The 12,478-nt window shown below is 37.8% G+C and overlaps 1 protein-coding gene across 1 annotated transcript in view; it reads right to left on the bottom strand.

Moving 5' to 3' along the window:
* CFAP47 (cilia and flagella associated protein 47) overlaps positions 1–12,478 on the bottom strand; it is a 489,073-nt gene that overhangs the window by 427,858 nt on the left and 48,737 nt on the right. The window contains 5 exon segments of the mRNA XM_029240167.1: positions 1,225–1,321; positions 1,422–1,605; positions 2,239–2,391; positions 5,043–5,256; positions 5,994–6,183. Coding sequence (XP_029096000.1) covers positions 1,225–1,321; positions 1,422–1,605; positions 2,239–2,391; positions 5,043–5,256; positions 5,994–6,183 — 838 coding nt within the window.

Below are 12,478 nucleotides of genomic sequence, written 5' to 3'. Positions count from 1 at the left end.
AAAAAAAAAAAAAAAAAAAAAAAAAAAGGAACTGTAGTCCTAAACATAAGATCTAAAAATATAAACTGTTTAAAAGAAAATAGGAGAAAATATTTGTGACCTTGAGCTAGCTAAAGATTGTTGGGCATGATATCAAAAGCATGATCTATAAAAGTAAAAAATTTAGTAAATTCAATTTCATTTAAATTAAAAAATTCTGTGCTTTAAACAACATTATTAAGAATATGAAAAGGAAAAAAAGCCACAGACTTAGGGAAAATATTTGGAAATCATATATCTGATAAAAAACTTGTACTCAGAATACATAAACAATTCCTACAACTCTATAATGAGAAGGTAAATATTCAAATTAAAAATTGGGCAAAGACATTTCTCCAAGATATACAATTTAAATAGTTGTACCTCTAAGTAAATGCATGAAAATATATTCAACACCTTAGTCAAAAAGGAAATGCAAATCAAAATCACAATGAGAGAACATTTTGCACCCGCTAGGATGGCTGTAATCAAAAAGACAGAAAATAATAATTGCTGGTGAAAATGTGGAGAAACTGTAACCCTCATACACTGTTGGAGGGATTGTAACTTGGTGCAGTCACTGTGGAAAATTTTTGGCAATTTCTTTAAAAGTTAGACACAAACTTACCATATGACTCAGCAATTCTACTCCTAGGAATCTAACCAAAAGAAATAAAAACATATGTCCACTCGAAGAATTATATGTGAGTGTTTATAGCAGCAATATTCACAATAGCCTCAAACCGGAAATAGCTCAATGTCCATCAACTGGTAAATGGATAAACAAAATGTGGTATTCCTAATAAAATGAGATACTATTCAGATACAAAAAGGAACAAAATATTTATACCTACTACCACAAGGATGAACCTTACCAACATTATGCTAAGCTACAGAAACAATATAAGGGAAACCACATATTATGATTTATTTTACATGAAATGTTCAGAATAGGCAAATCTATAGAGATAGAAAGCTAAATAATGGTTGCCTGGGGCTAGGGCTGGGAATTGGAAGTAACTTGCATATAGACATGAGGGTGATGGCAGCACTGTAAAACTGAATTGTGATGACAGTTGCATAAACCTGTAAATTCACTGAAATTCATTGATTTTCATGCTTTGACCTGGTGAATTTTATGTAATATAAATTATACTTCAATAAATCTGTTAAAAAATTGTTCAGTAGGTTTTTATAGATTCTTACCAACAATTACTTGATGAATTTGCTTTGGTGTCAAGATTAAGCTGCAATCATGTTTTTCATGGGGTGAGGATGGGTCTGATTTAAGTCCTTTGAGAACCTGTGAGAAATCACATTATTCCAAAATTAATTGTTCAATATTAGCAAAAGGTATTTTAAGAATTCTCATGGTATAATAAAATGTAAAATATTGCACATGCCTTTCTTCTCAAAGACTTTGTCTCCGTGGATGCTATATTTCTGGTACTTAGCAATTGGTTACACTTGATCCGATGCTGTGCTGAAGATAACTCTTCTATTTCCGCTACTGAGAATGTGGGTGACTTTAGACCCGATGCTGGCTGTAATCCTATGTCTGTATCATTATATGAGTACATGTGTTTCCTAGTGAAATCATAATAATAATTAACTGAGGCTAGGTCTTTTAGAAAATACATCAGTAAATCGAAATATTCCCCACAGTACATGCTGTTACTGACCCACTCAGATCCACTGAAGCAGACGGAAGCACTAATCTGCATAAAATTGCCGTCTGTTAAGGGACCCCATTCTCAAACACCTACTCAAGGAAGCTATGCCCACCCTACCATACCCAAGGACAGCTCACAGTCAATGACTCAAGGCAGGAACAACAATATGGTATAATTTATGCTCAAAAGACCCTAGGTATCAGGCTGAGAGTAAACTTTATTTGAAACACATTATTTCTGAGTTCTCTCTTCTGCCCTCTCCTGCTTTCCTCATATTGTGCAGGTTTCTCCCAAAAGAACATTCTCCAAAAATCACATGTGCTGGAATTCCTGTCTCAGAATCTGCTTCTGGGGAAGCCCACCCAAGACATTCCCAAATCAGAAGTAAAAAAGGAAATAAATGCAGTTAAAGTAGTTCAATGTTTTGCTATTTTCATACATGAAAAGTCGTTTAAATCACTAAAAAGAACCTAAAGAGTAAAGAAAAAAATTCTGGCTCTACAGGCACCATCCTCTGTTTCATACTGTTTGAGGAAGTGAACTTTACCTCTGTTCTTCTTTCTGCAGGTGCACATTTCTTAAATATTTAATGTATCCTGCATAATGCTTTTCATGTGCTTTCTTTTCTATTTTTTCAAATTTAGTATATGCAAAATCAGGATCCACATAGTTATATCTTGGAATCTTTGTGAAAATCGTCCTACAATATGAGCAAGACATGTTAATATTTAGGTGTATATATATATATGCATTTATTCAATCAGTATTTACTGAGTGCCTCCTATGCCAGGAGTTGGGCACAGAATGGTGAACAGGACAGATTCTAGTCCTTTTATATACCAAGACATTATTACATGTAGAAATAGAATGATATCTAATTTTCTTCTTACCCTAATCACAGGAAATCCCTAAGGTCATTGGGAAGAAGTAGGACCTACCCTAAACCCACTCGTGGAGTATTAGTCAAGTAGGCAATTTGGGCAGTTCTAGATTACAGATGGAACTAGGTCTGAATCTGATTAGTGTTTCCTAATAGTTAATTACTTTTAGATCACTGTGATCAAAATCATAAAAGAATATATAGAATAATGAATCCTTTTGTTAAATCATGCTTTCTTAGTATCTCAGAGCTTATGAAATAACCATCAGCAATAAATCTATACAGAGAAAAAAAATCCAAAGAAGAACTGCAAACTACTCTACATCTCACATTCACTCAACTGGTGCATGCACTTCCTTTCACCTACCACATATTTTCCATAAAAACAAAAAGTACAATTATTCACATCTTTTGGCCTTAGGCTACCTCAGTCTTCAGCAAATTTTATTAATCATTGAGATTCTCACCCTTAATAATTAACTCCTAAGTATAAACCTAGTAGTCATATACAGTCAAATGAAATTTAATCTAATATCTAATATTTCTTCCTGTTTTTGATAATTCCTCAGTGGTAACAGTAATACAGCTTGAACTGAGTTAAAGACTTTAAGAGAGTGAGGCAATAAGAGAGAAACAAATGCTTTGTTACTCAGATAGTTGTTGATATATTTAAATCTCCCTTCAGGCTCTGGGATCCTTAACCACCTTTAGAACCTAGAAATAATTCCTATATCTGAAGTCCCTCTCTCTGTAACAAGGAGAAAAGGAGGGACTTAATAAGAAGTAGTACAGGAGGTGCCTAAAGTGACACAGAGCTGGTTACTAACATATCTAAATGCTTATCAGCTCCTTAAAGAATAAACTTTAAGAAATACCTCTGCAACTCTGAGTAGGTGATTTTTTTTAAATGTGCAAAGTACAGACAACAAAAATTACTATGTAAATAAAGCATTTTTCCTCACTTATTTATTAAAAAAATTTTTACTGAATGCCTAATATAACACACTATTCTGAACACAAGACATATACTGCATTAAATAAAACTAGACAAAAATTCTTACCTTATTTTCTTCTCAAAAATTGAAAAGGTAAAAAGCATTAAAAAATAAAACAGCAATTATAATTACAACAACTTAATACACTATAAAATTTCATTACTTAAATGTTCATTACTATTTGCTAGCCAGAAAATAACTGGACTAAATTTTGTATTTCTATTAGCATGGAAAAGAGTAAATTGAGAAAAAAAATTATGGCCATGGGATGCTTACGTTAGCCTTCTTCAAAAAAATCCTGGCATTTTGAGATCATCTGATTAATACTTAGACAGGAACAAAATGTTAATGTTAAATTAACACATTATATCTCTATATAGATATATTTGTATAAGCATAAGGAATAATTGAAAATGATACATTTAAAAATTATTTCCAGCAGCTACCTCTGCAGGGTGGGATGAGTTTTCCTTTTTTTATACTGTATAATTATTTAAAATGGAGTCTGCATAATTTTTATGCGTGTGTGTTTTATGGTACTTGTCAAGTAAAAAAAGAGAGATAAAGACTGCTGTGGATGGAATCTGTAAAATAAAATCATAAAATAGACTACATAAAAACCCAGAATTTTCCAATTGTGGATAATAAAACAATTATGGACTAAAAAATCAAATGGTATTTTAAGAAAATGACTATAAAAGTAAGTGAACTCGAAGACTCACCATAGGTAAAGAGACAAGTAGAGAAAGCCCAGGGACATGGTCAAGTTTAGACAGTTAAACAAGCAGGCAGAAAAGAAACCCAGCTCATCCTCAAATGTATAAAAACCATTCCTGAGCTAATGGCCCAAATAAAGATGTCAGGTTGACTGGGTTTATTCTCACTAAGCATTGACATGGTAGTAATTTCTTTGAAAATGGGGTAATTTTTAAATTGAGGCTTACTATCACTCATAGTCCTTATAATTGGGGAGGTTTTAGTTCACTTTGGTAAAGGTTATTGAAAATGTGACTTTGAGGGGACTGAACAAAGATGATAGCATAGGGATGAAGATAATGACAATGAACCAATGAAGACGAGAACAACTTGTTTATCACAGTTTAAAATTTTTAATCTTAGATAAATTCAGGCTCTCAGCCATAATTAATGAACATGACTACTCTGAGGACTGTATACATTTCCAAAAGTGATTATTTCTATTATTCTTCTCTACTTGTTAACAGCATATTTTAAGAATCATCTGGTAAACCATTCACAAGTCCTGGCAAGTACGCAATAGAGATGAGAGGTTAGATGATAGCATTCAGCAACCACTCCTCTGATGTACAAGAAAAAAAAAAAGAGAGAGAAAATTAAATTTTGCTATTATTATTATTACCATCACTAATTTGTTACAGCAGGATCTGATAAGATCTCTGCGTGTCATGCTGGTTATTGTATCTTACAAAATTTCAGGTATTTAATATAGCACATTACCTGAAATGTTTATGCTCTTCTCCAAACCGGATACTTGCAGCTCGGTCATTGGGAAAGGCTATCAGAGCATCCTTTATTAACTCCTTACTTGTGTTATGATTGTGAATGTGTGTCGTGGTTGATTGAAGCATTGCGACAGGTGCATGGTCCTTGTATTTTGCCAAGTCTTTCACCACAAACTGTCCCACAGGATTACTGATCAAAGGGGATATACCTTTTAGAGAATTGAATATTAAATGTAAATATGTTTTTTTTTCAATTTCCATGAATTAATTACTACACTAGACCACTGGTTCCAACTTAAAGCTAAATCCCTAAGCAAATTCAGAAAATATGAATAATTCATTTAATAAATGGATCTACATAAAACAATTTAGCAAAATAATGCATGCATAAGTAATAAAAATGCATGCAAAAAAACTAAAACATGGTAACTTGAAGGACTGGGTTGGCACACATGAAACTGCAATTTTTATACGTTAAAGAGAGTTGAATATCAACAATTTCATATGGTTCAATGTATAAGAGATAACTGAGAATTAGTTGAAACAGCAGCAACCAGAAAATCCATGGAATGGTCAAAACCAGTTTACATTATAGACTCAAACAAAGAAGTAAAAGAATAAAATATAAAAACCATTAAAATATTTAATAAATTTTATAGATCACTAAACCAGTGCTAGTCAAAGTGAGATCCTCAAAATGGCAGCATCAGCATCTACCGGAAACATGTTAAAAATACAAATCTTTGGGCTCCAACAAAGACCTACTTAATAATCAACGCTGGGACATAGGACAGTGATATGTTTTAACAGGCCTAGATGCACGCAAAAGTTGAGAACCATTAGATTAGACCACATTTGATATATACAGCTAAGCATTAGTATGTTAAGATAATCCTGTATTAACCAAAAATAGATAAATAAATGGTAAGCACCCCCAATAGCATACCAGGATTAATTTTCATCACAACTTTCTTGGTGGAAGGTTTGCAGACACTACTGAAATATAAACGTATCTGATGGAAAGGCTTCAGGGACGAAGACTGCAAATTTTCATCTGTCACTGAGCCAATAATCTCTATAAATTGCTTCACTTTAAAGACTCCAACTTGATGTGGAATGAATAAACATGCCACATTCTGAAAAAAGAAGAAAAGTGACCAATTGCTATAGGCTGAATGTTTGTGAACACCTAAAACTCATATTTTGTTTTTTGCCTTTTTTTTTGCCACACCGCACGGTACACGGGATCTTAGCTCCTCAACAAGGGATTGAACCCGCACCCCCTGAAGTGCAACTGTGGAGTCTCAACCACTGGACTGCCAGGGAAGTCCCTGAAACTCATGTTAAAAACTCATATGTTAATGCCCTATGGCAGGGGTCCCCAACCCCTGGGCCAGAGACCAGTACCAGTCCCAGTCCGGTCCATAGCCTGTTAGGAACCGGGCTGCACAGCAGGAAGTGAGCGGCGGGCAAGCAAGCGAAGCTTCATCTGTATTTACAGCTGTTCCTCATCACTCGCATTACCGCCTGAACTCCACCTCCTGTCAGATCAGCAGCGGCATTTGATTCTCATAGGAGCCCGAATTCTACAGTAAACTGTGCATGCGAAGGATCTAGGTTGCAGGCTTCTTATGAGAATCTAATGCCTGATGATCTGAGGTGGAGCTGAGGCAGTGATGCTAGCACTGGGGAGCGGCTGCAGATACAGATTATCATTAGCAGAGAGGTTTCACTGCACAGAGACCATAATAAATTAATTGCTTGCAGACTCATATCAAAACCCTATCAGTGAGTGGCAAGTAAAAACAAGCTCAGGGCTTCCACTGATTCTGCATTATGATGAGTTGTATAATTATTTCATTATATATTACAACATAATAATAATAGAAATAAAGTGCACAATGAATGTAATGCACTTGAATCATCCTGAAACCATCCTCCCCACCCTGATCTGTGGAAAAATTATCTTCCACGAAACCGGTCCCTGGTGCCAAAATGGTTGGGGACCGCTGCCCTATAGGATAGAATTAGGAGATCAGAGCCCTTGTTAAAGAGGGTCCACAGATCTCCCTAGCCCCTTCCACCATGGGAGGATACCACAAGAAGTCTGTGACCAGGAAGAGGGCCCACACCTGACCATGCTGGCACCCCAATCTGGGACGTCCAGCCTCCAGAACTGTTAGAAATAAATTTCTGTTGTTTATAAATTGTGCAGTCTATGGTATTTTCTTACAGCAGCCCAAATGGATTAAGAAAAACTATTGTACTGTTAGGACAAAATAAAAAGCAAATCAAAAAATATTGCTTATAAAACTTTAAGGAAAGCTAATTTATCGTGGTGATATGAAAGTCTTTAGAAATATCATATACAGAATTGACAAACCTTCAAGATACACATTACTGGAAAATTATCTAAGAAAAAATTAAGATTAATGGTACTGAAGCACTTCCAGAACGGCAGATTAAGGACCTCCAAATAGTTACCCATCCACAAACAGAAAGAGAACACTAGGAAAACTGTCAAAATCAACTTCTCGGATATTTGAAAATTACCTAAAATACTGCAAAAGTCCAAAGAGTATTTATTTTTTTTTAATGGCTGAATTCTAAACAAAGAACAGGCTTTGTGGCACTTTTACCTACTGTAATCACATCCTCTTATTCCAACTTCGTGCTCTCCTTGAAAAACAACAGCCTTGCAACTATGGTAACTGTGAAAATGATTAGCCTAGCAGCCATCAAGGGAGAATGGGTTTAAAACTCTCCGAAAACCCCATCCCCAGAGAAGTGCTCATATGTGTTCTGTCTGAAAGCTAGCTGAAAAGCCTAGTTTGAGAGCATGGCTTTAACTGACCTGATTCAGAGCTCACTCTGTGTGAACAGCTCTCTCCCTAGGGTTTTGCCACCCTCCCCTTGAAAAAGAATCAGCTGCAACTGTTGAACATCACAGCAACCTGAGATAGCATTAGCATTTAAGGCTAATAAGAAATAAGAGAAAAAACAAACAAAGCCAAAAATGTTCAGAGGGTATTAGAAAAGCTCTGACATATTCCTGGCAATCTAGATTGCCACACACATGTGCAAGAGAGTGTATATCCCCAGAAAAGATTTGAGAAAGATCTAATCTGTCACCTCTGGCTGACATTGGGACTCGGTACAAGGAGGACCTGAAGCCAGAAAGAGTTGTAAACTACCTGGTAGAACACTGAAGTCATGGCCCACCCAACACATTTATACAGAGGTACTCAGCAAAGGCTGTGAGACATATGGAATCAAGGAATTTAAGGGAGTCTCTGCCCAATCAATAGCTGACCACTAAATTAATTGAGCAACACTTGATTGTCTGCACACAGCAAAGAAAACAACCTTTTCAGAATTAGTCTAGAAAGTCACTAAACAAATAAAACAACAACAACAAAGAGCAAAAATCCTATGGGAGATCTGATTTTCAGAGTTCTCAAATTATATTATTTAAAATGCTCAGTTTTCAACAAAAACTTACTGGACACTCAAAGAACTAGGAAGTTACGGCCAATACACAAGAGAGAGGCAATAAACAGAAACTGTCCCTGAGGAAAAACAACTGTTGGACCTATTAAACAAAGACAGTAAGTACAGTACTATAAATATGTTCAAAGGACTGAAGAAAAACATGTCTAAAGACTTAAAGGAAACATAAGAACAACATCTCACAAAATGGAGCATATCAATAAAGTACAGAAATTGTTAAAAAGAACAAATAAAGACAAGGGAATGTAGGAAACTCACAAGTATGTGGAAATTAAACAATACACTCCTAAGCAACTAATGGGTCAAAGAAGAAGTCTCAAAGGAAATTAGAAAATACTCTGAGATGAAGAAAAACTAAAACTCAACATACCAAAACTTATGGAATGCAGCAAAAGCACTGATTAGAAGTAAATTTATAGCAGTAAGCACCTATATTAAAAAAGACAAAGGCCTTTGTCATGTAATACATGAAATAGAGAATAGAAAATCAACAAACCTGAAAGTATGTCTTTGAAATGATTAATGATATTGAAAAAAAACTTGAGCTAGACAAACCAAGCCAACAACAACAATAAAAACTCAATTTCTTAAAATCAGGAATAAAAGAGAGGACATCTTTACCAACTCTACATCAATAAAAAGGAGTATGAAGGAATACAATGAACAATCATATGCCAACCAATTAGATAACCTATATGACATGGACAAATCCTCAGAAAGACACAAACTTCTGAAAATGGTTCTACAAGAAACAGAAAATCTGAATAGCCTAGGATAACAAGTAAAGAGATTAAAGTAGGAATTTTTAAACTTCTGACAAAGAGAAGTCCAGAACCAGATGGCTTTGATGAATTTTACTGAACATTTAAAGAATTAGCACCAATTCTACAAAAACTACTCCAAAAATTAAAGGGAACACTTTCCAAATCCTTCCATACCAGTTTCAGTCTAATGTAAAAAGTAAAGACATTCAAGAAAATAAAACTACAGACTAATGTCCTTTATGAATATATATGCAAAACTCTACCAAATATTATCAAATTGAATTCAGCAACACATACAAAGGATTATTCACACTATATACAACTATGTAAAACTCCTTTGCCATGTAACATCGCATATTCGGTCTTGGGAAGAATTTTTTGGATTAGACTTCAAAAGCACATACAACAAAAGTAAAAAATAGACAAGACTGCATCAAACTAAAAACCTTCTGTTGAGCAAAAGAAACAGTCAACATAGTGAAGAGACAGCCTACAGAATGGGAAAAATACTTGTGAACCATCTAACTGATATAGGGTTAATATGCAAAATATATAAGGAGCTCATACAAATCAAAAGCAAACTAATAATCTGGTTTAAAAAATGGGCAGGTGCAGCGGAAACTAGGTGGCAGGTAGGGAGTGAGCAGCTCCGCGTCGCCACTGCACCTACCGTGTGCCTCGGTAGTGGTGAGTCCTGGTACAAGACCACAGTTTGATAAGCCGTCTCCTACTGCATTAAGGATGGCCAACCTCAGCATGAGATAGACCTCTGGACATTGATGGCTTAAAGTCTTTCTATAAAAATCTACTACTGGACAGATCTTCAACATGGCAGAAGAGTAAGAGGTGGAGATCACCCTCTGCCCCACAAATACATCAGAAATACATCTACATGTGGAACAGCTGCTACAGAACACCTACTGAACACTGGCAGAAGACCTCAGACCTCCCAAAAGGCAAGAAACTCCCCACGTACCTGGGTAAGGCAAAAGAAAAAAGGAATAAACAGAGACAAAAGAATAGGGACGGGAACTGCACCAGTGGGAGGGAGCTGTGAAGGAGGAAAGGTTTCCACACACTAGTAAGCCCCTTCGCGGGCGGAGACTGCGGGGGGTGGAGGGGGGAAGCTTCGGAGCCGCGGAGGACAGCACAGCAACAGCGGTGCGGAGGGCAAAGCGGAGAGATTCCCGCACAGAGGATCGGTACCGACCACTCACCAGGCCGAGAGGCTTACGCACCGGGGCAGGCAGGGGCTGAGAGCTGAGGCTCGGGCTTCAGAGGTCGGATCCCTGGGAGAGGACTGGGGTTGGGAGCGTGAACACAGCCTGAAGGGGGCTAGTGCGCCACGGCTAGCCCAGAGGGAGTCCGGGAAAAAGTCTGGAGCTGCCGAAGAGGCAAGAGACTTTTTCTGGCCTCTTTGCTTCCTGGTGCGCGAGGAGAGGGGATTAAGAGCACTGCTTAAAGGAGCTCCAGAGACAGGCTAACAGCGCGGACCCCAGAGATGGGCATGAGACGCTAAGGCCACTGCTGCTGCCAACAAGAAGCGTGTCTGCAAGCACAGCTCACTCTCCACACCTCCCCGCCCGGGAGCCTGTGCAGCCCACCACTGCCAGGGTCCCGTAATCCAGGGACAACTTACCCGGAAGAACACACGATGCGCCTCAGGCTGGTGCAACGTCATGCCAGCCTCTGCCGCCACAGGCTTGCCCAGCACTCCGTACCCCTCCCTGCCCCCGGCCTGAGTGAGCCAGAGCCCCCAAATCACCTGCTCCTTTAACCCCGTCCCGTCTGAGTGAAGAAGAGACGCCCTCCGGCGACCTACACACAGAGGCAGGGCCAAATCCAAAGCTGAGCCCCTGGGAGCTGTGAGAACAAAGAAGAGAAAGGGAAATCTCTCCCAGCAGCCTCAGGAGCAGCGGATTAAAGCTCCACAATCAACTTGATGTACCCTGCATCTGTGGAATACCTGAATAGACAACTAATCATCCCAAATTGAGGAGGTGGACTTTGAGAGCAAGGTTTATTATTTTTTCCTCTTTTCCTCTTTTGGTGAGTGTGTATGTGTATGCTTTTCTGTGAGATTTTGTCTGTATAGCTTTGCTTTCACCATTTGTCCTAGGCTTATGTCCGTCCCTTTCTTTTTCTAAATAATTATTTTTTAATTTAATAACTTTATTATATTTTACTTTATTTTATTCTACTGTATCTTCTTTCTTTCTTTTTTCTTCCTTCCCTCCTTCCTTCCTTCCTTGCTCTCTCCTTCCCTCCCTCCTTTCTTTCCTTCTTTTCTTCTTTCTTTCTCCCTTCCTTCCCTCCCTCCCTCTTTTCCTTCTTTCTTTCTTTCTTTCTTTCTTTCTTTACTTTCTTTCTTCTTACTTCTACTAATTCTTTCTCTCTACTTTTACTCCCTTTTATTCTGAGCCGTGTTAATGAAAGGCTCTTGGTGCTGCAGCCAGGAGTCAGTGCTGTGCCTCTAAGGTGGGAGAGCCAACTTCAGGACACTGGTCAACAAGACACCTCCAGGCTCCACATAATATCAAACGGTGAAAATCTCCCAGAGATCTCCATCTCAACACCAGCACCCAGCTTCACTCAATGACCAGCAAGCTACTGTGCTGGACAACCTATGCCAAACAACTAGCAAAACAGGAACACAACCACACCCATTAGCAGAGAGGCTGCCTAAAATCATGATAAGTCCACAGACACACCAAAACACACCACCAGACGTGGACCTTCCCACTAGAGAGACAAGATCCAGCCTCATCCACCAGAACACAGGCACTAGTCCCCTCCACTAGGAAGCCTACATAACCCACTGAACCAACCTTGGCCACTGGGGACAGACATCAAAAACAACAGGAACTACGAACCTGCAGCCTGCAAAAAGGAGACCCCAAACACACCAAGATAAGCAGAATGAGAAGACAGCAAAGCACACAGCAGATGAAGGAGCAAGATAAAAACCCACCAGACCTAACAAATGAAGAGGAAATAGGAGCCTACCTGAAAAAGAATTCAGAGTAATGATAGTAAAGATGATCCAAAATCTTGGAAACAGAATGGACAAAATGCAAGAAACATTTAACAAGGACCTAGAAGAACTAAACATGAAACAAACAATGATGAACAACACAATAAATGAAATGAAAAAGAC

Source organism: Monodon monoceros, unplaced genomic scaffold, assembly GCF_005190385.1.
Source record: "Monodon monoceros isolate NGI ecotype Baffin Bay Population unplaced genomic scaffold, NGI_Narwhal_1 Super_Scaffold_22, whole genome shotgun sequence".
In the NCBI taxonomy this organism is placed as follows: Eukaryota; Metazoa; Chordata; class Mammalia; order Artiodactyla; family Monodontidae; genus Monodon; species Monodon monoceros.
This window is presented reverse-complemented; position numbering and strand designations above follow the sequence as displayed.